At 44.1% G+C, this 27,563-nt stretch overlaps 12 protein-coding genes across 12 annotated transcripts; 5 read left to right on the top strand and 7 right to left on the bottom strand.

Annotated features, from left to right (window-relative positions):
* Nucleotides 1-61: 61 nt before the first annotated feature.
* FA14DRAFT_8309 (NAD(P)-binding protein) lies at nt 62-1,269 on the top strand. Its single transcript, XM_025502960.1, has 3 exons — nt 62-84; nt 167-963; nt 1,042-1,269. The coding sequence occupies exons 2-3, from the start codon at nt 172-174 to the stop codon at nt 1,159-1,161; spliced, it is 912 nt and encodes a 303-aa protein (XP_025357262.1). The 5' UTR covers nt 62-84; nt 167-171; the 3' UTR covers nt 1,162-1,269.
* Nucleotides 1,100-3,183, bottom strand: FA14DRAFT_159227 (uncharacterized protein). The gene has a single exon (XM_025498111.1). It carries the CDS (start codon nt 2,905-2,907, stop codon nt 1,378-1,380), a length of 1,530 nt encoding a protein of 509 aa, XP_025357261.1. The 5' UTR covers nt 2,908-3,183; the 3' UTR covers nt 1,100-1,377.
* A 367-nt stretch (nt 3,184-3,550) lies between these two features.
* On the bottom strand, nt 3,551-5,333 carry FA14DRAFT_187102 (uncharacterized protein; the record flags this gene model as incomplete). The annotated part of the gene is made up of 2 exons (XM_025501568.1): nt 5,028-5,333; nt 3,551-4,971 (listed from the first exon to the last, which is right to left on the bottom strand). The coding sequence occupies exons 1-2, from the start codon at nt 5,260-5,262 to the stop codon at nt 3,551-3,553; spliced, it is 1,656 nt and encodes a 551-aa protein (XP_025357260.1). The 5' UTR covers nt 5,263-5,333.
* A 167-nt stretch (nt 5,334-5,500) lies between these two features.
* Nucleotides 5,501-6,688, bottom strand: FA14DRAFT_140922 (NuA4-domain-containing protein). Its single transcript, XM_025497114.1, has one exon. The coding sequence runs from the start codon at nt 6,658-6,660 to the stop codon at nt 5,980-5,982; it is 681 nt and encodes a 226-aa protein (XP_025357259.1). The 5' UTR covers nt 6,661-6,688; the 3' UTR covers nt 5,501-5,979.
* A 115-nt stretch (nt 6,689-6,803) lies between these two features.
* FA14DRAFT_159226 (Clavaminate synthase-like protein) lies at nt 6,804-8,024 on the top strand. Its single transcript, XM_025498110.1, has one exon. The coding sequence runs from the start codon at nt 6,830-6,832 to the stop codon at nt 7,931-7,933; it is 1,104 nt and encodes a 367-aa protein (XP_025357258.1). The 5' UTR covers nt 6,804-6,829; the 3' UTR covers nt 7,934-8,024.
* On the bottom strand, nt 7,885-8,548 carry FA14DRAFT_159225 (uncharacterized protein). Its single transcript, XM_025498109.1, has 2 exons — nt 8,165-8,548; nt 7,885-8,090 (listed from the first exon to the last, which is right to left on the bottom strand). The coding sequence occupies exons 1-2, from the start codon at nt 8,505-8,507 to the stop codon at nt 8,047-8,049; spliced, it is 387 nt and encodes a 128-aa protein (XP_025357257.1). The 5' UTR covers nt 8,508-8,548; the 3' UTR covers nt 7,885-8,046.
* A 689-nt stretch (nt 8,549-9,237) lies between these two features.
* On the top strand, nt 9,238-9,939 carry FA14DRAFT_117735 (uncharacterized protein; the record flags this gene model as incomplete). The annotated part of the gene is made up of 1 exon (XM_025496249.1): nt 9,238-9,939. The coding sequence occupies one exon, from the start codon at nt 9,238-9,240 to the stop codon at nt 9,937-9,939; it is 702 nt and encodes a 233-aa protein (XP_025357256.1).
* Nucleotides 9,940-10,109: 170 nt separating this feature from the next.
* Nucleotides 10,110-16,142, bottom strand: FA14DRAFT_187097 (uncharacterized protein; the record flags this gene model as incomplete). Its single annotated transcript, XM_025501567.1, has 1 exon — nt 10,110-16,142. One exon carries the CDS (start codon nt 16,140-16,142, stop codon nt 10,152-10,154), a length of 5,991 nt encoding a protein of 1,996 aa, XP_025357255.1. The 3' UTR covers nt 10,110-10,151.
* Nucleotides 16,143-16,949: 807 nt separating this feature from the next.
* Nucleotides 16,950-17,354, bottom strand: FA14DRAFT_159224 (uncharacterized protein). The gene has a single exon (XM_025498108.1). The coding sequence runs from the start codon at nt 17,308-17,310 to the stop codon at nt 17,095-17,097; it is 216 nt and encodes a 71-aa protein (XP_025357254.1). The 5' UTR covers nt 17,311-17,354; the 3' UTR covers nt 16,950-17,094.
* A 306-nt stretch (nt 17,355-17,660) lies between these two features.
* On the top strand, nt 17,661-18,150 carry FA14DRAFT_159223 (uncharacterized protein). The gene has a single exon (XM_025498107.1). The coding sequence runs from the start codon at nt 17,666-17,668 to the stop codon at nt 17,981-17,983; it is 318 nt and encodes a 105-aa protein (XP_025357253.1). The 5' UTR covers nt 17,661-17,665; the 3' UTR covers nt 17,984-18,150.
* Nucleotides 18,151-18,215: 65 nt separating this feature from the next.
* Nucleotides 18,216-21,983, bottom strand: FA14DRAFT_152372 (uncharacterized protein; the record flags this gene model as incomplete). The annotated part of the gene is made up of 1 exon (XM_025497530.1): nt 18,216-21,983. The coding sequence occupies one exon, from the start codon at nt 21,981-21,983 to the stop codon at nt 18,216-18,218; it is 3,768 nt and encodes a 1,255-aa protein (XP_025357252.1).
* A 1,597-nt stretch (nt 21,984-23,580) lies between these two features.
* Nucleotides 23,581-27,476, top strand: FA14DRAFT_159220 (uncharacterized protein). The gene is made up of 2 exons (XM_025498106.1): nt 23,581-24,257; nt 24,718-27,476. The coding sequence occupies exons 1-2, from the start codon at nt 24,065-24,067 to the stop codon at nt 27,132-27,134; spliced, it is 2,610 nt and encodes an 869-aa protein (XP_025357251.1). The 5' UTR covers nt 23,581-24,064; the 3' UTR covers nt 27,135-27,476.
* The last annotated feature ends 87 nt before the right edge of the window (nt 27,477-27,563 follow it).

Here is a 27,563-nt window from a genome sequence, read left to right as displayed (position 1 = left end):
ATATACGCTTTTAAACGGATACCTGTAACCCGGTAAGCCGAAAGCTTGTGTGCAGGCTTATCCTGCTTCTTCCATCTGGTACAAGTTGTCGTCATTGCCATCAATCCTCATTACCGTCATCATCGCTATCCACACTCACATCATCACCACTCCACTACCATAACAGGCAAAATGAGCAAAAATGCAGCACTTCAAGAGGCATACAAAGCCACATTGAAACGATTAGAACAAATCCAAAACCATCTTCAAAATAAGCCAAGATCGGGACGATTGGCAGGAAAGGTTTGTATCATTACAGGAGCAGGTAGCTTGAACGGTATCGGACGTGCTGCAGCTCTACAATTCGCACACGAAGGTGCATCACATCTTTACCTTTTGGATTTCAATGCAGAGAATTTTGAAGCATTTCAAAAGCTCTTGGGAGAACGTTATCCTGAGGTGAAAGTCAGCTGTCATGAATGCGATGCGGCGGATGAAGAAGCGATTAAAGGGATCTGTAAGAGAGCAATCGATGAAGCAGGAAAGTTGGACGTCTTTTTCGCAAATGCTGCAAGGGCAACTGGTGCGCCACTCAATGCGACCGATAATGAAGATCTAACGGAAACGCTGCGCATCAATGTCAATAGCTGTTTCTTGGGACTCAAGTATGGATCAGAGGCAATGCAAGTCACATCTTCAAAGAAACCAGAATCAGGAGGCTCCATCATTCTCACAGCTTCCGTTGCCGGAATCAGAAGCGGGGCAGGATCAGTTGACTATAGCGCATCCAAAGCGGCCGTTATCAATCTTGCTCAGACAGGAGCATGGCAACTGGCTCACACGAATATCAGAGTTTGTAGTATAGCACCGGGTTTGATAGAGACTGGAATGACAACTCCGCAGTTTGAGATGGCTCGCGATCGAGGAACGGCCGGTAAGATTGGTCAATTGAACCCGACAGGACGATATGGTGTTAGTGAAGAGGTGAGTAGGCGATAAATTTATGATGGAAGCCGTGAATCCCGCTTATTTCTCTCCCTTTTTGTTTATCCAAACGAACAGATCGCAAACGGTGTTACCTTCTTAGCATCAGATGAAGCTTCTTATGTGAACGGGATCGTGCTTCCAATCGACGGCGGTCTATCTGCTAGTCATCCAGTCGTACCCGGCAAATTCCACTAAGGTTATTTTGCAATGAGATAAGAAGCAGTGTACTCCATTATGTCAGATGTCCAATCCTTACCATTTCTCCGATAAGAGTAGAAGAGAAGGTCAAATACAAGCAAAATTGTCTGAGGTGAATACACAATACAAATTGATTGATACTGTACAGGGGTATGTAGATATTTGAAAATGCATTCGAGCACCAGCACAAAAAGTATTCATTCTTCCAAATCTTTATATTGGCACGAGCTTGTAGTCTTCGATGAAAGGCACGAGGGCAGGGTAATCTTGATACAGTCGCTGTAAGAGTTCAGCGTGCAGTTCAGGTCGAGTGAAACCGTAAGAATCGTGTTTGTGCTTAACATGGGAGAACCCTAGTAGCAAACCGAAAGTTTTGGCATCCGGTGCGTACGTTGAAAGACCATTCGATGAATACTTCCGAAGCTGTTGCGACTGAAATACAGGTTTGTTCGGTAAACCTTGCTTGTCGGGATAGTTGAGATCACTTTCCTTCGTCAGTTCGCTTTCTATCGTTTTATAATACATATCCTTGCTCTTAGTTCCTGCTCTCATCGTCTCTGCATTCTTGTACACTTCTGCTCGTTCTCGCAATTTATGCTCCATGAGTTGAAATGTAAAGTCCATGGCTTCCTGAAGTGCGCCACATCTGCATAGGCATTCTAGCCATGAATCCCAAGCATTTTTATTCATTAGCTTTAAGAAACATTCGCCATGCTGCAACCATTCAAAGATTTTGATTGCGTCTGGCAGACGACCGTTGAGTCCGCAAATATCAAATATAGTCGCGAGTGTAGCAGCATCAATCTCGACATTCAAATTCACCGCCTGATTCCATATCTCTATAGCTGAATTAGACAAGCCTGCACGATTATAAGCTTCGAGTAAAGAGTTGAAAATAACAACGTCGCCATTCAAATTGTCGCCGTAGCGTTTCACCAATCCTTCATGAATAATGAGGATGACCTGCTGATGATACATACGCCATTTCGATCCAACAGCTTTAGATGCCCTTTTGCCATAATGGCTCAGAGCGAGCGTGAATATCTTGACCCTTACGTTCTCGTCTGCTTGCGCGAGATTGTCGAAGTCCGTCATCAGCTCCTCGAAGATCTCTATTGGCAGAGAAGGAGTGCTTTTTGTGTCGTAAATGTCCAGTCTTGTCAAATTGTAAAATACGCGAAACCATCCATTAGAGGTCAAGATCTCTCCTCTTTCCAAACACCAATCACGCATTTTCTGATACTCTGCGAATGCTTCCCAGTAATCTTTGAATCTCTGACATCTGAGTCTAGTACTAAGCAATTGTACCCGGTTCTTGCTGGTAAGACTGTCCAGACCTCCAACGATATCGAGTAATTGCTCAGAATAAGAGTCAAGGCTGAAAACATAATATCGTTCAAACAGAACATCAGTCACTACTCGTGGGATTACCGGTAGTACTTTTGACACTATACGATAAATCTGTAGGATCGAACTTTCAGACTCGGGTGACATCTGAATGAAGAGTGGATCTGTTGCGAAGGATCCATGGGCAAAGAATTGCTGATGTTCATATCCCAAATCCAGCCACATCTCTCTAAAGCCTTGAATTGCTCTAATTCCATCCTGAACGATGGCTCTGTCAACAAAATTCTGGAGAGCTGGCCATTCATGAACGTTAATGTTTTCCTTTTGTAAAGCCGAATGAACAGACTGTCGTAATTGTTGCTGTTGTGAATTAAATTTGGGTTGCCCGGAAAACATTGCAACCTTAAAGTTGCCTTTGTACCTATGACCAACATAGTCTTTCAGGCTGAGCTAACTTGGCACCTTTCCCTCATATCTATCAGGCGTAGGTATTGTGGAAGTCTGTCGGATTGATAGCCCGATCGACCTTTGTGTTGCCCGAAAGGACCTGTGTATAGACCCGACAACGATCTTTTGCATCATCATGCTTTCAGTACCAAAAAATGACCGTTACTTTCATTGTTGTTTGTGCATTGCGTATGATGAAAGATAGATGAAGAGGTTGGCCGATGTGGTAGAAGTCGAGAAAGATGAACAAAAGAATGCGAGATTCATTTTTAGCCTGTTGTCAAAAAACACTGCTTTAGCGCCGAAGCACTAAATATCACACCAACATGAATGTGGCTTAAGAAGTTATATACATACGTACCTACTCAGCACTAGAAAGAAGTCTTTCCCAGCTTGTCAGTGAAATTCTAACGATGATAAGAAGCTGATATAAGAAGATTGCTCATATCCATTCCTCTTCTAAGGAAAGAAGAGAATAATAAATGCTTTAGGTGAATACAACATTCAAACTGGCTGATACTGTACAGAGGTATATGAGATATTGAGAATACATTTTATCACCAGCACAACGACAATTGACGCTACTTATACATTATATTGGTACGAGTACCTGCTTATTGATGAAAGGCACAAGGTCAGGGTAATCTTGATATAATCGTTGTAAGAGTTCAGTGTGCAGTTCAGGATGAGTGAAACCGTAAGAATCGTGTTTGTGCTTAACATGGGAGAAACCTAGTAGCAAAGTGAAAGTTTTGGCATCCGGTGCGTACGTTGAAAGACCTTTCGATGAATATTTCCGAAGCTGTTGCGACTGAAATACTATGTCTTGCTTGTCGGGATGTTTGAGATCACTTTCCTTCGTCAGTTCGCTTTCTATCCTTTTATAATACATATTCTTGGTCCTAGTGGCTGCTCTCATCGTCTCCGCGTTCTTGTACATTTCTGCTCGTTCTCGCAATTTCGGCTCCATGAGACGAAATGTAAAGCCCTTGGCTTCCTGAAGTGCGCCACATCTGCACAAGCATTCTAACCATGAATCCCAAATGTTTTTTTCCATTAGCTCTAAGAAACGTTCGCCATGCTGCAACCATTCAAAGATTTTGATTGCGTCTGGCAGACGACCGTTGAGTCCGCAAATATCAAATATAGTCGCGAGTGTAGCAGCATCAATCTCGACATTCGAGTTGACCATCTGATTCCATATCTCTATAGCTGAATTAAACAGGCCTGCACGACCATATGCTTCGAGTAAAGAGGTGAAAGCAATAACGTTGCCATTCAAATCGTCGCCATAGCGTTTCACCAATCCTTCATGAATGGTAAGGACGACCTGCTGATGATACATGCGCCATTTCGATCCAACAGCTTTAGATGCGCTTTTGCCATAATGGTTCAGAGCGAGCGTAATCATCCTAAGTCTTATATGCTCTTCTGCTTGTGCGAGATTGTCGTAGTCTGTCATCAGCTCCTCGAAAATTTCTACTGGCAGAGAAAGAGTGCTTTCTATGTCGTAAATGTCCACTTTTATCAAATTGTAGAATATCCGAAACCATTTACCAGAGGGGAAGATCTCTCGGATTCCTCTTTCCAAACACCAATCACGCATTTTTTTATACTCTGCGAATGCTTCCCAATAATCTCTGAATCTCCGACATTTCAGTCTAGTACCAAGCAATTGTGACCGGCTGATGCTGGTAAGACTGTCCAGACCTCCAACGATGTCGAGTAATTGCTCAGAATAAGAGTGGAGGCCGAAAAGGTAATATCGTTCGAACAGAAGCTCAGTCACTCCTCGTGGGATTACCGGTAGTACTTTTGACACTATACGATAAACTTGCAGGATCGAACTTTCAGACTCCGGCGACATCTGAATGAAGAGTGGATCTGTTGCAAAGGATCCATGTGTAAAGAATTGCTGATGTTCATATCCCAAATCCAGCCACATCTCTCTAAGGCTGTGACTTGCTCTAATTCCATCCTGAACGATGGCTCTGTCGACGAAATTTTGGAGAGCTGGCCATTCATGAACGTTAATGTTTTCCTTTTGTAAAGCCAATGCACAGACTGACGTAGTTGTTGCTGTTGTGAATTAAGTTTGGGTTGTCCGGAAAAAGTTGCAACCTTGAAGTTGCCCTTGTACCGATCGCCAACATAATCTTTCATGCTGAGGTATCTCGGCACCCTTCCCTCATACCTAGAAGGCGTAGGTATTGTGGAAGATTGTCGGATTGACAGCCCTATCGACCTTTGTGTCGCCCGAAAGGACCTGTGTATAGACCCGACGAAGATCTTTGGCAGCAGCATTCTCGTAGAATCAAAGGATCACCGCATTGTGTATGATAAAAGATAGAAAAAGAAGTCAGCCAACATGGTGGTAGTCGAGAAAGATGAAGACAAGAGGGAAGCAAGATCTATTTTAGCCTACTGTTAAATAACACTGCTCTGGCGCCGAAGCACTAAAGAACACACCAACCCAAAATTCCTTAAGTGAACAAAAAATGCATGTAAGCATAGAATACAAGCATTTGTAGCTGCAACCTCTATCCTCATTTCGAATCTTGAGTCTTCACACTCTCTTACATGATTGAGTTTTTTCGCTCAAACACCCTCCTCTCACAGCACCATCACTTGCCTCTCTGATCTTATACGTTTTCATAATCAAAGGCAGATTCTACATCACCATTATCACTTGACAAGATTGTATCGCGGTAAGTCTGGTCAATTAAACCCGACAGGCCGAAATGGTGTTAGTGAAGAGGCGAGTAGGGGGTAATATATGATATTACCCGTGAATACTGCTGATTCATCTCCCTCTTTACCCGATATAATGAACAGATTGCAAACGGTGTTACCTTTTTAGCATCTGATGAAGCTTCTTGTGTGAACGGGATCGTACTTCCACTTGACGGAAGTCTATTTGCCAGTCATCCAGTCGTACCTGGTAACAACGAATAAAATTACACGGGTGTGGCTTATGAAACCTGTAATGTACATGAGCAACTCAAGCATTGACGAGAACTTTCAATCGTCATCTTTGCGTTGTTTCTTTTTTGAACTTCCGTTCACTTGAGCACTTGCTTCTTTTTCACGATCACGCTTTTTACCCTTTGTTGGTGTTGAATCAACGGCATGTTTATCCTTCTTTCCGCTTGTGGAAGGTGTTCCAAGTTCAGATCGATCATCATCTTTATCCTTTTTACCCTTTTCCGATTTACCTCCTTTTTCACTTTTTGATGACTTTTCCGATTTTCCTTCTTTTTCCGATTTGTCAGTCTTTTCGTTCTTGTCTCCTTTTTTTGACAATGATGGACTTTGTTCACGAGATCGACCTTCGTTTGCTTTTAGCTGTAGTGAACGGGTATAGGTAGAACTACTATTGCTGAACATTCGATCTTCAATCGGAACGTCGTTTGGGTTCATCGCAAGAGCAGCAGCGGCAGATTTACTGGTATGTCCGCCCGTTGCGGTAGATTTAAGATATCCATCAAATCCCTTAACGATATTTCCACCAGAAGCAGAAGTTGAAGCTAAGTAAGATCCTTCAAACAAGAATATCTGTGATTCCAAGTCTGTCAATGCTCGATCGATTTGTCGCTTTTTACTGATTCCTGTCTTAAGTGCTTTCTTTGTTGTTTCATAGCGCTGTTTTGCTTCTTCCAGCGATCCCGCCAGAGGTGATTCTTGTTGTGCAACACTCGGCATTGTGATCGGATGTGAGTGGTGATGGTGGTGTAGATGCAACTGCATTAAGATCTGCAACACGCTGCATACGCGACTTTTTAGGTTTGCAGGCAGCGCCATATATCCGCCAATACTTAATTTTTTGTTCATTCACTCATTCGCATCTTCGTAGCAACCATCTCGAACGCAAATGTCAATAGAGCAACTCATTGATGATGCAGCAAGACGATTAGCAATTGAATCTAGATCACTTCTCGGTCTTCCGGAAGATGAACAAGGGTGCAAATCAGGCAAATGGCTACAGATTCTTCAACAACCCCCATCTGCCTTGCAATTCTCACAACATGTTTCTCGACATATACCACTTTTGATCGAGAATTGTATACAGGGCAGGCCTTGCTGGACGAAATGGAGGGGTACAGACTATTTGATAGATGCCATGGGGTCACGTAAAGTACAAGTCGCTCTCACACCAAATGGCAGAGCAGACGACATTCATAACCATAACGGAAAGGATGTATTCGCTTTACCGGCTGAGGCTCAAATGACATTTCGCGAATTGTTCAACGCTTTTGATGAAGCCTCCAAATCGTCTGAGAATACCACAATAGCCTATCTGCAATCTCAAAATTCCAACCTGACAGCATCGATAGAAGACGGTAGTGGAGACCTCTCTGTCCTTCTTAAAGATGTCTTACCGATAGAAGGTGATGACAAGAACCCCAGGACGAAAAGCGGTAGCTATCGATGGGCAGACGAAGCTCTTGACTGTGAGCCTGAAGCGACGAATCTATGGATAGGCACCGAAAAGAGCAAGACATCAATGCATCGTGATCACTATGAGAATCTGTTCTCAGTTATTAGAGGTACAAAAATCTTTACATTGTATCCGCCATGTGAAGCACACTTTCTGTGCGAAGACGAGCCATTCGATGTATTCCAATGGTCTAAAAGAAAAGACGATGATTGGAGCCTTGAACAATCAGACACCCCTCCGACCCCATGGATCCCAATCGATCCGACACAGTCATCTTCTTCTGAGCGGAATGCGCGCTATCCACTCTTTTCCAAAGCACTTCCACCGTTGACGATCGAAGTCAAAGAAGGTCAAACGCTGTATTTACCTGCAGGTTGGTTCCATCACGTAGCACAAAAAGGGGATAAGGAAGGTGTTTGTATTTGTGTGAATTGGTGGTATGATTCGCAAATCGCATTTGGGGATAGATGGGCACTAGAAACTTTTGTAAAGGAAGTTGGTCAGATTTCGCGTGGGAAAGATCCGACTGAATCGTAATCATTTGTATCATAGCTTCAGCATTGTTTAGCACACTCGCACTTGTACCAATCATGTGTAGAAATAAAGTATCATATTTGCTAATCGTACAGGAGGCATTACAGCTTGGTAGATTACCGCTTTCCACCCTTTCCTCTGGTCGCTCTTCTTCCTTGACCTGTATTAGGAGGAGAGAAATGATAGTCAGTATAACTGTGTAGCAGAAGAGCGCAAAAGGCATTCGTCGCTTACCTTTCTTTGGAGGTCCTTTTCCGATTGCTTTCTTATGTTCGACATCGTGCAACCTTTGCAACTCTTTCAAATCGATCAAACCAGTTCTGGTTGTACCGTCTGGGGCTTGCCATGTTTCACCTTCGTGTGGACCACCAGGACCATAAAGTGCTTTGTTCAAAGGTTTAAAGCTTACTGTAGGTGGATAGTAGGCCAGCATTGATGGACCAACAAGTCTTTTCTTTAAGAACTTTGCACCTGTTCGTAGCGAAGGTGATTCTCCTAGTGCTCTTGGTGGTGCGGTTTGGAATATTCTTGCTCTGGCTTCTGCCAATGCATGAAGAACAGGTGCTGGCGGTCTCATGTTGATGGGGAGTGTATGGTCGAGGTGATTGGTGATGGAGAAGATCTTCGTATTTTCTGGCGCTTAGGCTAAAAAAATGGTTTTTATCATCACGAGACAAATGAACTGCCCTCGCCTCTCTTATTACGCGTAAAACCCTCAAACCGCCTGTCTGCCTGCCTGCCTGCATTTGGCACCCGCCTTGCTAAGTTCACTGTTTAAGGCACAACCTTCAGTGGAGATTGAGCGTGCACACATTTGAGACAACCCGACACCGACACTTTCAATCCTCTCTTCCGCAATCAACATCAAACAACAAACAATCATCTCTTTCAGTGCACGCGAGACTACTGTTCTCCAAGACGTTCGTCAAACAATAGTCAAGACGGCTAATCAATTCGGCAGCAGTGCTACCAAAGGTAGCCTGCAAGTGCCTAGAACACGACAAAGATACGCTCAATCTCAAGCAGGAGCAAATTACGGATTAGAAGTTCCAACTACAATGTCTTCTACAAGTTTGTCAAACGGGACAACACCGATCGGAAGTAGGTCTGCTTCTCCAAGATTGAATTCGAATACAGGTGGGAAAGGAAATGTAGCCATCCCGATCGAAGCAGATGATAGCGGTAGAATAGGAACAGGGCAGATTGTTGATCCGCATGGCTATGGTGGTGGTGGGGCAGGCAGATCGAATCCAGCAGGTGGTCTAGCGATCAATATGCCAAACGGATCTGGTGGACACTCAGCACCAATGCCATCAAGGACGCACTATAGATTATCCAGAACGGAAATCCTGAAAGGACTGGCAAACAGATTTGTTCATTCGACGGCATATTTATACTTTTATGGATCTATGGCATTAGCAAGTTTGATGACCGTCTTCATCTCTCTAATTCAAGATTGTCCCGGTACATTGTTCTACAGCTTGGAACTTACAATCAATGCTTTATTGATCGCAGAGGTTGGAATACGAGGCTATGCGTTCGGTAAACAATTTTGGAAATCAACGTTCAATATTATCGATTTAGGATTAGTGATGCTTTGTGCAATCACACTTGCCGTTTTGTTCTTTTCGCATGATTGTTCTCCATACCGAAGAGGCAAAGAAGATCCTGAACCAGGTGAAGATTTACCTGGTTCTACCCAAGGCGGTCGAGGTGGTCGATCAGAAGAATTGCTTGACAGTTTCTTGTTGATCTTGCGAAATGCTGCTCAACTTGTTCGTTTGCTCAGCGTCGTTCGTAGAAGTAGCTCAAACGTCACTACCCGTGTTCCAACGATCGATTTGGATGACGCACGTAGATACAGTCTCGATTGGGATTTAGAGGAAGAAGGTTTACAAGCACGACAGCGGATGGCAGATGGCGGAGACCGTAGCGCACGAAATCAACAGGGCAGAAACGAAGAACAAAGGCAACTGTTCGATTATGAGGATGAGGATGATGAATTGTGATAATCCTGCTCGAAATGTATTTCAACTTGTATTCTTCTTTTAATTTCCAGTGCTTATGATTGAACAATGATTAAATTATATAGTGATTCATTCACATGATGATGATGATTATACGGTATGGATACAAATAGTATGATAAACCTCAACTCGAACAGTCAAGGAGGTCTAAAGGGTTGCAATCACCTGAGAGGTTGCATATTTGTTGTTTGTCTTCAAGGTGAGAATACACCTGAAGATGTGCAATTGATTGGTGATGGAATGCTAAACGGTTGAGCTCTCGGCCCGCGAGGACTTGGTGGTGTTGAGCTATTCTTCATCCCTGCAGCCGGGCCACGAAAAGGTGCAGGATTTGATTGTTGTTCGGAGTGTCCAAGATCATTTGCTGGTATGGCAGCGCTCGTTCCATCTGACATGTTCTCATATTGGTTCGCTTCATATACAGGTATGGCTGGAATGCCATACGATGGAGCTGAAGAGGGCCCATCGTGCGGAGACAACCCATTCTGCTCTGGAGCTGGAGCAGTACTGGGTGAATTCTTGTTGCGCTTCCAATGACCTAGCTGTGCTTTGACGGTATCGATGATCAAAGGAGATCCGCGAACACGAGGTGAATTGGCTGCCGAGCTGGATTGTCTCAAAGCATTTCGAGCTGCCAAAATGTTGGGAGACACACTACCGTTTCCAAACGATGTTGAACGTGCACTGAATGCAGGTTGAGGCGGTTCAAATTCAGGAGGACTTCCGGTTGACATGTGGTTAACATTGCCCGGTACAGATTTCGAATGTGATAATTGATCATTATTGATCGATTGCATCAACTTTGAATTCGCTTGAAGGCTTGGACTGGGAGGTAAGGCTGCAAATCGATATCTAGGACTCAATGGGCTCATCGATCTTCTGATTGGCAATGCACTTCCATCGTGTACCATCAATCTAGGTGAATTGCGTTTTACCGCTGCGGTCGTTGCGCTCGAAATTCCATTTCCATTCATGATGGTTGCTTTACCTGCAGCTGATAAGGAAGCACGTCGATTTTGTCTGTAATCTTGACGGCGATCAGAGATACTTCCCATCGAGCGTCGAATGGGCTTTTCATCTTTCTTCTGTTGGTCCGTAGCAGATGAAGCATCACCAGAAAGTTCATTCGAGCTCAATGGCGTTTCAATGTATCTTGGCCTCTCAATCATATCTGAAGTACCGCTACGAGTTGTACCTGAAGCGTAAGATCGTGTTGGACTTTGCACGTACACTTCTTCGAATCCGTTTGGCATGCGTTCACTTTCATCATGTACTGGTTCACCTGCCAAAGAAATGATCTCATGACGACGGATCAATTCTTGCAATGTTGGAGCGGGTAATCTTGCTGTTGGATTTGCAAATTTGATTCCCAGAGCATCTGCACTTGGACCATGTTGAATCGAATCGTTCAAGCTGTGATGTTGTCCAGTGCTGGTATCCTTGGAGGATGTTGGGCCAGCAGTCAATGAATCTGTACTTTGCAGAGGAGATCGATGGACTGAAAGAGGATGCTCGGCGCTCATAGGACTGAGACTTGGACCGAAATGACCGGAGCCTACACGATCGCTATTCGGATGATCAATATCGGACAGATGTTGATCATACAAGAATGTCGGCGTACGACCTCCGCTTGCTTCAAGTGCATCACGATGGGAAGAAATACCAGAAATACCCGATAGACGAGAACGTAACATCAATTCATGATCCTCATCATGACCAACTTCGTTCTCTTCGTCTTCATTCATATGCATCGAACTTCGACTGATCTCGATCCGGTCTGTTTGTTCGCCTTCAGATGCGCTATCGTCTTGACTCCATTGATCATCAGAAAGGATCGAGTTTCGATTAGTGCTATTTCCTCCTCGTGTTGTAGTCACATCATCTTGCGGTGGAGAATCAGTGTTCATCCCAGCTTCTCTGTGTATGACATGATGGTGGAAGAATGGGTTCGCATCTTCTTCCATTATGCCTTCCCCGCCCCTTGATCTTAGCCAGGCAAGTTGCTCATCATCTTCATCCTCTTCTTGTGTTGAAGCTATACGTGGACTGACAGCTTTAGAAGAGTATGCATCGCTGACACTTTCAATGACAGATCCTCGGATCATGCGGGCAAAAGCTGATTGTTGATAATCAGTCGATTGTCCACTCTCCTCCCCTTTATCATGCTTTACACCTACAGCCTCTGTTTCCGCCTCAGTCTTGGAAGTCTCAAATTTCTCTTGAGATAATGGTCGAGGTGTTTCCGATGAATGACGTTCGCGAGTTTGACTTGCTTTACTTGTGATGTTTAAGCCTTCACTTGAATGCTCTTCAGCATGTGCATCATCAGTGCTCAACTGCCTGTCGACACTCTCGTGCAATCCATCTTCATCCGTGCCAGCTTCGTAGGATTCGGAAGTTGCATTTCCGGATACCAAAGAGAATTGTGAGCTACTACGATCCGATTCTGGCATCTCTGCTTGAACACCAATCGTAGTATACTGTGGTCGAACGATAGTAGGAGCTACCTCTTCGATCGAATCACTTGGCTGAACCTGTTGCGAGATTAGCTCAACGTTTCGCTCTTCATCGTTCTCTTCCTCTTCTTTTTCTGGAATGGTGGGAGAGATGTGCTTGCGCTGCTCGCTGATCCATTCGTCACGCATTGCATAATCTTTGCTATCTGAATCGTAGGATTCTTCTAGTGGTTCTTGGCTTGGTTGCGCCGGTGAGCGATGTTCTGTGGAGATTTCTTTCACCAAGTGTGGCTGTACCGCATCCTGCGTTGTTTCTATATGATCAACTTCCTTTGTGTGTCCTTCCTCCCGTGCTTCAACATCGGATAGTGCTAACGGATGGACAGTTGCCTCCATTGGATGTACAGTATCGTCATCTTTAAGAAGCCGCGATTGTTCCTCTGCATCATAATTGCTTGCTTGCTCACTCGTTGAAGAGCTCGAACGCTTAGCAGAAAGTGCAGCTAATTCTGCCACATCATCCGACGAAACATTCTCAACAGCTTTTTGTGTAGCAGCAGAAAGTGATTTAGGTCTTGAACTCAATGTGGAAACATCATCTCTGACTCCCTTATCACTATGCTGTTCACCCGTTCCTACTGATCGCTTGTCTTCATGATGGGCAACAGAAGCTTCGGAAGGTGAAATGATCCTTGGCATTGCGGGAACTTGATCCGACTGGGGTGATCGGAACCATCTTGGCGAAGCAGTCACACTTGCAGACAAGGATCTAGCACGAGCCATACTCTCTGATGCACTCACATTAGATGAAAAGCGCATTCGTTTTGGCGCAGAAAGTTTTGCAGATCCTTCTTCTTCAACAGCTTCTCGTGTTGGTAAGATTTGTACATTAGGAGATCTTTGTTGTCCAAAGCCTGCCGGTGAAAGAAGTGCCAATGCTCTTTCCATATCCATCAAAGTATCACTCAATTCTGATGTAGAACTACTTCCACTCATTTGACCAGGCGAACGCATTGGGGTTGGCACGTCCAATTGCCATGGAGACAATTGTGTAGGAGAGCTGACACCGGGTGTTTCAGCTGATAGACTCTCTTGTCGCATCATATAAGGTCTTGTCTTTAATTCTTCAGTTGGCGCTTGAATATCACGTTCATTCTGGCTACCTTGCCTCATCGCATCAGGCGTTTGAGGTGGCAGCAAGCTGCTCAAATTCGGTGATGGACCGCCAAAGGTTCCCTCATCATTTTCTTGTAGAGCAATCGGACTCAAAAGGGATGCTGCAGAACCTTGTAAATCGACACCTGTACCGGCTTGCAACAACGGATTGGTAGCCTGCAATTCACCATCCGATCTAGGATCAACAATGAATTGCATATCTTGCGATGCACGGGAAGCATGTCCAAAGTTACGTCTGGAAGAGTGTCTAGAATGTCGGCTCGCACGAGATGTTGATTTTGAACTGTGGCGTGAGTGTGCTGAGATGACCGATTCACGATCTTTTCGAGATGCAGTTCGGGATGCAGAGCGCGAGTCTGGGCGGGAATCAGGGCGTGACTTGACAGAGTAATTTGCTGAACTTCTTCTGGTTGACGTTACTGTTGTAGTTTCTGGCTCGAACGATCTCTCTTCAATAGAAGGTAGTAAAGGAATGTTGCCAGTAGGATCGGATGCTTTTGCTGCCCATAGACCAACAACGTCCGCGACATCATCCTGAGATGCTTGCGATCCTTCCTCTGCATTCCCTTCGTGATCATCGTCTTCAACTTTTTCGGATGGAGGAGAGTGTGTTTTCACGATCCAGTCATGTACAGCTGAGCCTCGTCCTTGACTGCTTTCGCGTTTGCTACCCACAGAGACATTTTTGTTCATCGTACTGAGAGTAGAAGCAGAGAGTGCATCAAACGTTGCAGCATTCTTTTGCTTGGGATCGTTGATCGATCGACTAGCTCGTTGCTCTTGCAAGCCAGTCCAAGCTCTGTCATCCTCCATTTCTTCTAGTGCATGAGGGTTAAAGTGTTCCACATCTTCATTGATGAACTCCTTTCCTTCTTCATCACTGTGATCGGCTTCGAGTGCGCCTGTATCCAGATCCCTAGTGCTGCGGGCTTCGTAATTACTGCTTGAGCCATTCACAAAACCCATCAAAGCCGAGAATCCAGCGTAGCTCCGGCCATCTTGACTTACACCGCCCAATTCTTCATCCACATCCAGACTTTCGTCACCAGGTACACTTCTTTGTATGTCTCTTGGTCCATTGTACTGATTGTGCTCTTCTTCGTCATCACCTTCATCCAATGGAGCATATCCTTGAGACGTTTCGGGAACAAACAAACTTGTATTTGAACGAGTTTGAGCATCACTTGCCACCGTATCGTATGACTTTCGATCTTCAGACCGCCTAGAATCGGTCGTCATTGGTCCTTCTGTACTTGCTGTACGAGATTCGGTTGGAATGTTTAATCGTTTGGGTAGATGCATACTTCGTCTGCCTTGTGCATGCTTTCTTGCAGTTCCAGCAGGCACAGGAACCCCAGATGCTGCTTCGTATGCTGCTCGGCTTCCTTGTACAGCAGCAGTCGCTCCGATGAATTGGTTCCACCAAGGCGCTCTTGATTTATCTACCGCCCATTCGATCCGTCCAACAATTGGCAATTTACTCGAGATAGAGGACAAATTACTGGCAGCAGGTGATGCTCGCCATGATGCATCTTGCGCTGGGTGGTATCCACGAGCGGATCCTTTACGCATAGGAGACGGGGTCATCATTTGTCTTGGACTGATGCCATTGTAAGATGCAGAACCGTTTTGCAAATGTGAATATTGGAATCGATGACTTGCGTTCGGATCAAGGGGATGGAACATACTGTCATCTAAGCCTTCTTCATCTCTGACGGGTGTACCCCTTTCCGTATTCGAATCAACGCGTAGATCAATACCGGAAGCGGCACTGAACTTTCTATCGTGGCCGTTTGAAAAAGGTGATGCTTCCCTGATATGCATTGCGGAAGGTGAGGGTGAGGGATTCGTAATATCACGATATAGATCTTCCGAATTGTCATCAAAGTATCGATTCCATAAATAGGGCCACGTTTCTTCACCAACTCGAGGGCCAAGATTACCTTCTCCATCATCGCATAAATAGATTGAAAGACCTCCAATCGATGGCAGACCATATTCCCGTGAGATTGCATATAGTTGCCCGCCAAGTGTTGGATATAACGGCATCAATGTGCCTCTTTTCACATGACCGCTACTGGCAAAAGACGTTGACCGAGAGGATGATGAACCATCTGCTTGTGATGCTAGCTCGTTTGGAGGAATGACTGTGACAAAGAACCTTGTCATTGGCGTATGTGGACTTCTGCTATATCCGAACCCAGGTAGTTGCTGTCGATCATTTATAGATCGATTGGGCGTTGCACTTCTTCCAGCAGAAACAGAAAGTGGCGATGCACGAGGTATTCTTGTATTGTATTCAAACGAGGTAGGTTGTGTAAGATTGCTTCCGTTTCTCATCCTTGGAGCGAATGATTGTTGCTGTTGTTGAAAGTGTGATTGTTGGGAAGTAGAAGATTGTGGTAAGAAACTTTCGGGTACTAAAGGTGATCTTGGCCTTCGATTTGAATGATGATGATGATCGGTATGAAAAGAAGATCGACTACGTGATGTATTGCTTTCAGTGTAGGCCTGCCCTCGAAGTGAAGTTCGATCATCCATTGCATACGACATGATTGTCTAGGTTGTTTCCGCACAGAGGCGGTCTCTTTAGAGCTGAGCAGCAATTTGAATGAATGTGAAAGGTTTAAGTTATATGTCAAGCATCAATTCACTTCTTCTTTTGTTGTATGAGTTTGTGAGGAGGCGTGATTGTTTGGTTGGAAGTTGATTTCTGACACGTTTCCGCTATCCAAACTGCGCAACCTAAAACAAATGTTTGATTTATCGGATGGAATGGGGCAGGAATACCGAGTTTTGTTTTGCTTTTTGGCGTAAAAAGAGAAAATCCTTTGAATGTCAATTTGACTGAGAGTGAATTCAAACACGGCGCAATAACACAACCAGTATGTTATATCCGCTCCTTTTTTTACTCCGAATAGCGTAGCCGCGAGAATTCTGATGGAAGAATTATGGAAGGGTGAGGCGTAATGTTGGGATTGATTTCTCCTTGTTGATTGTTTGGTAGGATGGTGATAGTGATGATGATGATGAGATAAACAAACAATGCCCTTGTTTGACAAATCTTTCATCACCATTCACAGCTTACAATTCAACAGTTGTTACTTCCGATATATGCACGGCAAAGTCGCGTAATTGAAAAAAAGAGGACCTCGCTTTTTTTTTGTTCAAAAAAAGACGCGAATGAGAGAACAAGTGAAAATGCACGTTCAAATGTTACACAGGCTAAAAATCAGTCAGGGCATCGTAATTGTGATCGGGTTATTTGTTGCTGAATAAAAAAAAAAAAGTAGGGATATTTGTTTGCATAAAAGGCACTTGATTACAAAAAGTTGTTCAAACGCGTGTATAATCACAACACATGCACAATACCGTCAATTCTGCAATCTTGTGACGATAGGAGTGTTAATTAGCGGTACCGTAATCAAGCGGGAAGATGAGAGGGAAACTGCTGTGATTGACTAAATCTGCAAATTTATGCAACTTTGGGCGCTTTTCTGGCTTTTTAGATCAGGGTTCTTTTGCCGTCTGTCGTATGGAAGTACATAATCTCGGTTGTAGAATTCGATGGCTTCATACTTTTTTTTGAAATATTCCGTTCTTTGGCGGTAATGCCGGTAATCAAATTAACAACCAGCATAATTGCTTTTCGAGTGTTTATTTCATCGTTAGCGATCTTTGCATTCCGGGATGATATTGGGAGAACAATGACCTGAAACATGCCTAAACTAATAAACTTTAACTCTATAATAAAAGTCTCGTGTACCTCTGTCATGGACTTGACTAATGCGATGTACAACATACACTAGCGGCGGTGATTATGTATTATCCGTCTTTAGAATCACAATATGACGTTGAGGGAATGCCACAAGAGCTAGTTAGTGTGTGACAATTTAACTCCTGAATAGTAAACATTCCAAGCATAAATGATTTCTGTGTATGTGATTGTGTTGTGTGGCTGGAAAACCGACTAAAAATGTTGACTAATGCCAGATGAACGAAGAAAGGAGGCTTAAGTGTTGATGAACAAAAATAAAAATATTATTTTTTACAAAAAAGCCAAGTCGCGCCGCGCAATGCCACAAAGCGAGACGCGTTTCCTCAACAACTCTCTCATTTCGCGACGCGTTCCAGCAGTGAGACAAACAGGCAGGCAGGTAAATCGGGCAAAGTTGATTTCCAACCACCGTGAAGGCAAGGACCTGCTCATTTGCATGCGGGGAAAAAGCCACGATGACCAACAAAAAATGATCTGCAATCAATCTAGGAAAGTTTTCCTCTCCTTCTATACCAAATTGATTAGTTGTGCATTCCTGATTGCCGCGCTAATCAATTTAAAGAACAGAGAATTACCCGATACAGAATTGTCAATTCAGCCGATCTTTCTCCGATGACTTCCATGCACACAGAATCAATTTGGGATACCGGCAGAGCATTTGATTAAGAAAAGCAAATACACAGCAAGCTGACTCGCAAAAAATTATGGGTCAAAAAGGAAGGGGAGAGAGTATACAGTAAAAGAGAGAGTGTGTGAATGTGTAATGTTATGGTGAATAGGATACAGTAATTTTTGAATGAGAGTGTGATACGCTATGTATGATGGAGAAAAAGAGTGTGTTTTGAAATCTACACCATAGGTGCATTGGCTGTGATAGGGAACCGATTCAAAAGACTGGTATTACTTGCAAAGCTAGAGCCCGATAAACGATGAACACTCATACCAGAAGTAGCATTGCCATCTCTGTTATTGGCAGCCGACAACCATGATTGTTGAGCAGCATTGATCATCGAAGGTGTAAGGCTCAATTGTGCATTAGAAGAAGAAGATAGCCTTGACCTTGCACGTAGCGCTTGAGCTGCAGCAAATGACGATACCTTTGGTGTTGAAGCTTGTGAATCATTTTCAACATCCGGCAAACCTGGCAACGAATTGATCAAGATCGAACTTGGGGATGCATGTGATACTTGCGTAGATAATCCAGCTGATCGGGCAACACCCATCGGTCCGTGATGATGATTGATCGATCCTGTTGCACTGCTTGCTCGTGAAACTCGCTTGTTTGCTGTAGAAAAGAGTGGTCGGGTAGGCGAAGTTGTATAACTGATTGAAGACAACTGCAAGCCGGTACCGAATGCCGATCCATAACTTGTTGAAGGACTGAGGCCGAATGCGCTACTGCTTCTAGAAGCATTGGGTCGATGGGAAGATTGGTTCAAGTGCGGTAAAGGTGACACAGGAACTCCAGCCCCGCTGGTGTGGGAAGCTTGGTTAGCGGCCAAACTCAACGGCCTTAGCTTCGATAACCGTTCAGCTTGTCGTTCCTCGGGTGTAAGAGTAGGTTGCTTCTTGATTCTTGCATGATCGGGAATCATTTTCTGTTTAACTTCGACTTCCAACTCAGGCAAAGCAATCGTCTTTTCGTACGGGGTCAAAGGCGGAGTGAGGATACCGTGTCCGCCTAAGAAGGATTCTCCCATATCAATGTTGAGAGCTTGCAGCTCATTTCCAGACTTGGTCTTTGTAAGAGAGGCATTTTGACCTACATCAATGCTCAATCTAGCGCTGTGGCTAGTGAACCCGCCTTGTTGTTCTTCCAGCTCTTCCCGAATAGATTGTTTGTTAGCCATTTGTCTACTCGAAGATCTTCCATGACCCGTTAACGCTTGTTTAGCCTGATTTCTCTTTTGGATACTCTGTAAAAGCTTGGCTCTCTGGTCTTGTGCGTTCTCATAATCGAAAGCAGACTCTGCATCACCATTATCACTAGACAAGATTGTATCGCAGTAGCTACTTGCAATTGAATCACGTTGAACATCCCTGTTCAAGTTCAACCACTTTTGTTGTTGACCTTGATCATGTGCTTGGATCGATTGGATTGCATTCGTAGTATGATCCATCGAAGAAGCAGCGATCAAATTATATCCAACCGAATCAGCACTTGTCGAAGATGATGGTTCAGCATCGGCAAATCTGGGCGAAGAATTGTTACTCTGACGATGTTCTTCTTCAATCACATCATACGTATCGTTTTGCTTCGTTGATGATGGTCCTTGCATTCTCGACCAAGGGAAGGCTCGGTTGAATTCATGACTTTGTGAAGAAGATCCATAAGAAGATGTTGAATTGTTTCGTTCTAGGGAAAATGCTGATTCGCGTTGTGTATTTCTGTTGATCATTGCTTTTTGCTTCAACGACCGTTTTGATGCATTTGAGCCCTTTCGTTTGAGACTATTACTAGATCTAAGCACATCAACCGTCTTTTGACTTCCGCTTTGAAGACCAAGACCAGGATTGATCGGTGAGCTTCTTTCTGCTTCAATCGAGCTAGAAGACCGTTGAACGAATTGAGGCATCTCAATATCATCCGTTGACAAGTTCCATGTTTCAGTAGGACCAACAAATGAATTAGGTGTACCGTCCATGAAAGAATTGCTAGACAATGCAGGGCTCACACCAGGAATTGCACCCAATTGAGGGCTTCGAGATGCAACAAGACCGGTTTCTTCTACTTGTGTTGCATTAGGAGAGACACGTCCACCACTGCTTGCTGCACTGTTGGATGATTTTGACCGTGACATGGAAAGTTTTGCACGTAAATTCGATGCAAAGCTTGGCTTGTTGCTGATGGTCTTTTGAAGTCCGGTATTGTCAAATGTGTTCATCAAAGGAACATTCTTGTCATCAGAAGAGATTGCAGCTTGACATTCATCGATCAAATCACTTGGAATTTGAAGAGCGGGTAAATTCCTTGAGAACGGTTGTCTGTCCTTCATCGAATTCGAACGCAGATCTGAGGGGAACATCTCTTGTTCGGTAGTATGATCGAATGTCATTGTTGGGACTGGCATTTTGTGTCCTTCAGATGAACCTGATCTTCTGCTCTGATCACCATCAACTACACTGGTATGGATCGTTGAATTACCATCTTGAACGGCCGAGAAGCTACCCCCGTGGTCAGCCTGCGAGAAACTGGATCGATCAAGGGAAAGATCCAACGAATTTTCATTGCTTCGCAAGACAGGTTCCATTGATGAAAACAATGCAGCTGCACGAACTGCAGATTCGACACTTGCCCGCCCAGCTCCAGTCTCATGTGTTTGATCGGAGGGTAGGACTTCAGCAGGAGCCAAAACTTCAACCTTTTCTTCTGTCTGTTGACGAACTTCGTTTGCGCTTTCTTGGTAAAGAGTTCTTCTGCTGTAAGGTGTATAATAATCTACCGTGACCCTAGAAGGTCCTCCAGTGGTAGGCTTTTCATGCTTTTTTGGAGGTCCAGTGGCTGGTGGAGGAGGTCGTGATGACTTGGAAGCTTTCTTGGAATGCGATTTTGTGGAAGAAATTGAAGCTTTCGAAGCATGTCCAGCAGGTGCATGCACAACAGGCTTCGGGATCTGCGGTGCCCGTCTTGGAGGTTCCTCAAAGCTAGGTCCATCGCTGTTGAAAGCACTATCCAAAGCACTTGCCAACCATGAAGATTGTTCCATCACACTATTGTCTACCTCGAAAGGTGACTCTTGATTAGACCTCTGTCCACCAAATTCCATACCAAGATCCAGAACAGGCGTAAATGATTCACTACCGTCTATCGAAGCAGCCGGATTAGGTGAAAGTGACCTTTGAGGAACTGGTAAAACAGTGTTGAGAGAAGGAGTGGGGCGTTGTTGCAACGCTGCCGGCTGAGGAAGCTGCGGCAAATATTGTACTTCTTGCTGGATTTCCTGCTGAATTTCACCGTCAGGATAGATTGGCTTTCTACTGATCCTTATCGATTTGACCGAAGGTGCTTTCTGTGTGGGCTGCGATTGCGCTTTTTGGATCATATGGTGGCTATTAGCTGGCAAAGGCGGCATTTCAACTGACGCATAGGATCCCGCTTGTTGGCTGTATGAGCTGTAAGTAGTCGACATTCCCTCGGAAGAATGCGGGTAGGGTCCCGAAGATGATGTGAAGGAGTATTGCGAAGATGTCGAAGGAAGGGTGTGCATGATCCTGGCATGTGCAGAAGGCGGGATCATATTTTCGCGATAAGCAGATACACGTTCGCCAGACGATCTTGTTGAATCATGATGAGTCCATTGATTTTGTTGTTCGTTTGAAATTCTTCGAACATCAGCAGCCATTCGCATAGCAGGCGTCATACCTTTACCATCAACGACACCTTTTATGCTGGTCTTTGGCGTTTTGATCAAGATTGATTCACCAGCTTTTGCTTGAGGAATGAGATTTCTTCTCCTCCTTTTGCGTCGTACATGTAGAACATAAAATGTCACACCCACCACGCTCAATATCATCGCACCACCTCCAACAGCGATTAAAATGATGGATATCAGGGATATACTCGAACCGCCGATAGCGATATCCCTCGCCTTCAGGCTGACAATTTCGGGAGTCATCTTTGTGTATATTTTGTCGTTGAAAAGCAGTTGAAAGTTCAATGACGAATGCGATGGTCAGGTCGTAGCAATCAGTACATCATAGGTTGTAGAGTTGAACAGATAAGGAGTCGCGTTGAAATGGGAGAAAGACGTGATGATGAGACCGAACGGGAATGCAATTGAGGTGTTGGTAAAAAGAATGTAGCAAAGTTTGTTGATGATTAACGAATGTAATAATTAAACGATTGGCGGAATAGACGATAGCAGGAAATTGATGTCGAGATGGCGGTCAAGAGAATGATCGATATAGGGCCAAGATTTGACGTGAACAGATTAGGTTGATCGACAGTACGGCATACAGACGGGAACATCTGTGGAAAAAGAACCGTCGGTAAATTGACTATTCATTTGCCAGATTTATGCTCCTCTTCTTTCAAGGGAAGTACGTACAAGCCACATAGCCTTTTCTGGTCTTCTGGCTTCTTAAAGTTTTATTATAAAATGAAAGATTGAGTGCGCTTTGTGCTCTCCATTGTACAAGGCTTTAGCCCGATGTTAAAATTACCAGACCGTATTCATGACAGGTCCAATCACTGATTCTCATGTCATTTAGCCATGTTTCAATGAAGCGAAATTCAACCCTTTGCATAATTGGTAGGACTGGTATTCTGATCGGATCTTCTGGATGGGGGTACCTGTCGCAGGATCGTAGGCATAAAAAGCACGCCTATTGAACTGTTTCTATCTACCCTTCAAAGTAAGGCTTCCAGGCACCACCAATTAACACAACAGTTGGAACGCATACTTGATGGTAAGGGGAAAGGCATGAAGTAGGATTTTTGATTCTCCTTGCATGAACATGCATTCAACACAACACTTCCATCAATCACGCGTAGACGCGTAAATTATTGCATCATTTCAACTTCACGAACCACTCGTGTGGCTTTTGGAAGAAATGTACCCAAAGCTGACTAAGCACAGGTGGGCATTTCAGTGTAAAGGTTTGATTTTATGATTACCCCTATCAGATGAAAAAGAATGACCAGAGGTGAATGATATATAACATAATCATCCAAAAAGCAGGAACAGCCGATAAAGGGAATCGGCCGGCCGAATTGAACGTAAAGACTTGGCTACAGCTTGCCGAACTTGACGTTGTCACATGATTTCGTGTAAAGAAGTTCCGCTTATATCAGCGAAGGTGGTTCTAATTAAATCTATTTTTGGTATAAGTTGCTGTTGTGTTTTGAGTGCTAATTGCGCCTTTGTGGGCCCGTACCCTAGTTTGAAATTGATTGTTGTATTCAATTTGCCGATTGTGCATTCGACGGAGATGCGCGTCTGGCGTGCGTGCGTGCGTGAGTGCGTGAGTGGGTGCAACGCTTCTTTTTTCAATAAAATACGAATTCCTCAATCATTATTGCAAGGAATGCGGCAAGAAAGAGCATGTGGTGATCAATTGTTCTTATTCCTATACGCATAAGTCTTCTAGAAGACGGCAAACAGAATGGATGAATGAGACAATATTTTTCTATTACACTTTTCTGGTGAAGAAGATAAGATCTTATAATCTGACAAAGAGAGAGAGAGAGAAAGAGGGCATTTTGCCTTTACACTGAATTTATGCCAAGCCCTCCCAGAGTTTAAATTCTGCCATGAATTTTCACGCTAAACAGGGGATACCAAGCTTGAATGCAAGCCGACAGTCTGCCGACACGGGTTCTGAATTCAAAGGGGCTCCATATCAATAGTGCACTAGAACAGAGTATTTTAATACGACGCGCACTCTTTATTATGATTATTATTTATTATTTGCATTTACCCTTTATTCGCCATTTCAATTTTATTCCATCACGTCCTTTTATTCCGTCATCATCCCCTCTCCTTTCCCTCATCACCCTATCCATCTTCATCAGGAGGCCTGATCGTATTGGCTAACTGTCATCATGTCGTATCAACGCCCCCAAGATGCCTATATGCATTCAAATGCATCTGAATACGATCAACGTTATCAACAAGGCTCTTATCAAGATGAACCACACCAAAATGCTGCCGATTACTATTCTTCAAACCAATACAGATCTGATTCTCCAGCAAACATGCAATCAAAAGGATCAGAAATCGGCTCAAACTACGGCGATCACCAATACGTAGACTTTAGCCAACAAGGTAGCTACAACCAACAACCATATGGTGCCGGTGGCGCAGGTGCAGCAGGCTATGGAGCAGGTCAAGGAGCAGCATACAAGGATTACAGCTCTTCAGCTCATAATTTAACGGGAGGTGCACCAGGTAAGTAGTCTATTTGAGATTCAATCAGGAGATGAATTAGATGTCGGCGTAAAGGAAGATACGAGATGAGCCAATTTCGGCATTGATGCACATGAAATTTTATTACGATGAATTGCTCTGAATCAATCTCATGTATTGATCAGGAGGAGAAAGGTTTAAGGGGTCTGTGCGTACCTCTGATATAGAGTCGATGGTCTGTAAAAAGATTACATCCTCGTTCATCCTTTCCGGCAACGCGCTTCATTGTGCTCTCTCGAAGATCATCTTTTCTTCGTCATCATGTCTGGTTATCCTTACTTTGGTTACGGCCAGTCCTCACAGCACGGGGCTGGACAACCCGAAGAAATGGAAGAACTTCGGACATCTCATCAGGAATATCATAATACCCTTTACGGCATGTCTACTGCCAGTGGTTCGAACGTAGCACTAACATCAAATTACCCTCGTTCCCATCCTACAGCTGCAAATGCACAAAAATACTCTTATGCACCAAGTAAGAAACCCGTTTCAAAATGGATCAAGATTGGTATTCCCGTCGTTCTTATCATTATTGCCATTGGTGTCGGTGTTGGATTGGGTATCGGTTTGACACGTGGCGACAGTTCCGCGCATTCCAGTACAACAGCAACCAACGGTCTTTCTGGAGCAACCAGTGGAAATGAACCCTCTTATTACCCCGAAAATGTCCTTAACGCTGCCTCTGCTGCTGCCAAGAGCGGTGGCGGTGATGATTTGACATACCAAGGAACTGATTTATACGGTAACCCATCTTTCAAAAGCTCAGCAAACACTGCAGCTGCAACTCTGAACTCTGCAGCAATCGGTAACTGTGCTGCTGATAACTTCAATGGATCATTGACCAACTTGCGACCCCACCCTAGAATTATGACTACTGCTGCCGAATGGGACTGCTTGCCAAACAAGATTGCAAATGATGCATACTTGACTGTATGGAATTACACTATCTTCCAAAATGCTTCTGCATGGTATGCAATGCCTCCAACCAAGTACGTTACAGATGGTGGTATTGCCGGTTCTGGTATCTTGGATCCTGCTCGTGAAGTGCAACTCCGTGTCAAAACATTCGCTTATGCTTATCATCTTTCTGGTAATGACACCAAATGGCGTGACCGTGCTTGGGATGAATTGTATGCTGCCTCTGGTAATGACTCCGCAAATCCATGGGGAGCAGGCAACCCACCTACTCAAGTTTGGAACCCTACCCATTTCTTGGATTTGGCTGAATTGACTGCCGCATTTGCTATCGGATATGATTGGTTGTATTACGCATGGACTCCTCAACAACGCACAGCTTTGGCATGGTCTATTGTCACACAAGGTCTTCAAAATGGTGTCCAAGCATACCAACCGAAGAACGAATGGAGTTGGTGGCAAACAACAAACGGAAACTGGAACTGTGTATGTAACTCTGGTTTATTATTGGGTGCTTTGGCTCTCGGTAGTGAAGATCCATCAGGAACCGCTGCAACAAACATTATCGCCAACACAATTCCCAACATGAAGGGAAATTGTATGCAAGCTGTTTACGATGATGGTACTTGGACTGAAACCGCAAACTACTGGTACTTCGGAACGGATGCTTTGGCACGAGCATACTCTGCATTGATGACTGCAACAGGTAGCGATCAAGGATTGATGGCATCAAACCCTAACTGGCCCAAGACTGGAGACTTCCACATGTACGTCTCTGGTAACGCTGGTATGTTCTACTACGGTGACAATGGACCAAACAAGTACTCCACCAACGCAAACGGAATGTTCTTGTGGGGTACGATTGCACAAAACCCTTCTTATGCTCTCTTCCAACGTGATCGCGCTGATGCACCTGATCCATTAAGCATGTTCTGGTACGACACTCGCACAAAGGGAGGATTCTGGAACGGTCAAGCTCTTGATCAATACTTTAACAATGACGCGGGAACTTGGGGCTCCATGCGTTCTTCTTGGACTGATTTCTCTGGTACTTATGTCGCAATGAAATCTTCCAACGCAACTGGACATCAAACACACGGAGATTTGGACGCAGGAGATTTCGTAATTGACGCACTCGGTACCCGTTGGGCAGGTGAATTCGGTAGCGCAAACTACTTGAGCACAGACTACTTTAAATCAGAAGCACAAGACGCAGTCAGATGGGAATACTACCGTAAAGGTACACAAGGTCAAAACACTATTGTTTTGAACAAAGCAAACCAAGCTGCAAGCTGCAAGCCAGTCAACACCTTCTTAAGCACAAACACAACACAATCCGGTGATATCACCTTCACACCTGCTTCCACTGATACAGCTCTCTTTGTTACAGATATGAGTTCTTGTTACAACACATCAGCATCAACGGTTGTGCGTGGTATCCGTTTCTTGAACGGACGTCGTCAAGTTTTGTTGCGTGATGAAATCGCTTCAAATAGCGCTATTACCGACATTAACTGGCGTGTTCACACCAACGCAACTATCACCCTCTCTTCTGATAAGAAAACGGCAACATTGACCCTTCAAAAGCTCATTGACCCTAACGCATACGGAGGAGATTATCAAACCGGACCAAGCACATTGACCGCCTCTTTGCCAGAACAACAAACAATGGTTGTCCAGATCACTCAACCTTCAAATGCACAATTCGCTGTCATCAAACCTGATGAAACAAGATTGTACGGTACCGATCCAAACACTGCTCCAGGAGAACAAGGTGATCAACCAAACCCAACTGTTTCATTGTTGTACATCGAATTACCAGGTGGTTCGCAAACAACGATTGAAACAATTTGGCAACCCAAATGGCCCAAGGCTCAATCCGGTGATGATGCAGCACCAAAGGAAGTTCCATTGAACCAATGGTCATTGACAAGTCACAACTAAAAACTCACTATATAATGGACATTTGACGTGAAAATATTGCTCTTTTCGCGTACACAGTTTGCGAGCACAATCATTTTTTTCTTTTTCTATCTCCCTTTTGTCCTTCTCAGCACGATTTATTTTTTCTTCAGATTTTCCTATACAAACAAACAAGTCAACAAACTTTCGTTGTTTGAGATAAAATAAAATCGACTTTCTTTTTTTTTCTCTTTCAATGCACCCTCACTCTCTTTCTATATTTTGTACACAGGTCTGTGCTTTTCTTGCCTCACTATATATAATAATGCCATCTTTCAGCACTCTTTGTTTATGTGATAATGCGGGTTTGAAAAGTCCATTGAGATAGCATATTGTACGAGAAGCAAGAGCAAGATAAAGAATAGCTTGAACAAAAAGAGTCCAGAATAGAAGGGAAGAAGACGAAAAGGA

Source organism: Meira miltonrushii, assembly GCF_003144205.1.
Source record: "Meira miltonrushii strain MCA 3882 unplaced genomic scaffold FA14scaffold_1, whole genome shotgun sequence".
Classification (NCBI taxonomy): Eukaryota; Fungi; Basidiomycota; class Exobasidiomycetes; order Exobasidiales; family Brachybasidiaceae; genus Meira; species Meira miltonrushii.
Note: the sequence above shows the minus strand (reverse complement) of the source record. Positions and strands in the feature narration are given on the sequence as shown.

Coding starts and splice junctions, on each gene's coding strand:
- FA14DRAFT_8309 (XM_025502960.1), top strand. CDS start 172: ATGAGCAAAAATGCAGCACTTCAAGAGGCATACAAAGCCACATTGAAA. Junction 964..1,041: donor GATATGGTGTTAGTGAAGAG/GTGAGTAGGCGA, acceptor CCAAACGAACAG/ATCGCAAACGGTGTTACCTT.
- FA14DRAFT_159227 (XM_025498111.1), bottom strand. CDS start 2,907: ATGTTTTCCGGGCAACCCAAATTTAATTCACAACAGCAACAATTACGA.
- FA14DRAFT_140922 (XM_025497114.1), bottom strand. CDS start 6,660: ATGCCGAGTGTTGCACAACAAGAATCACCTCTGGCGGGATCGCTGGAA.
- FA14DRAFT_159226 (XM_025498110.1), top strand. CDS start 6,830: ATGTCAATAGAGCAACTCATTGATGATGCAGCAAGACGATTAGCAATT.
- FA14DRAFT_159225 (XM_025498109.1), bottom strand. CDS start 8,507: ATGAGACCGCCAGCACCTGTTCTTCATGCATTGGCAGAAGCCAGAGCA. Junction 8,091..8,164: donor AAAAGGACCTCCAAAGAAAG/GTAAGCGACGAA, acceptor CTCCTAATACAG/GTCAAGGAAGAAGAGCGACC.
- FA14DRAFT_159224 (XM_025498108.1), bottom strand. CDS start 17,310: ATGTTTCAGGTCATTGTTCTCCCAATATCATCCCGGAATGCAAAGATC.
- FA14DRAFT_159223 (XM_025498107.1), top strand. CDS start 17,666: ATGCCACAAAGCGAGACGCGTTTCCTCAACAACTCTCTCATTTCGCGA.
- FA14DRAFT_159220 (XM_025498106.1), top strand. CDS start 24,065: ATGCAATCAAAAGGATCAGAAATCGGCTCAAACTACGGCGATCACCAA. Junction 24,258..24,717: donor TTTAACGGGAGGTGCACCAG/GTAAGTAGTCTA, acceptor CCCATCCTACAG/CTGCAAATGCACAAAAATAC.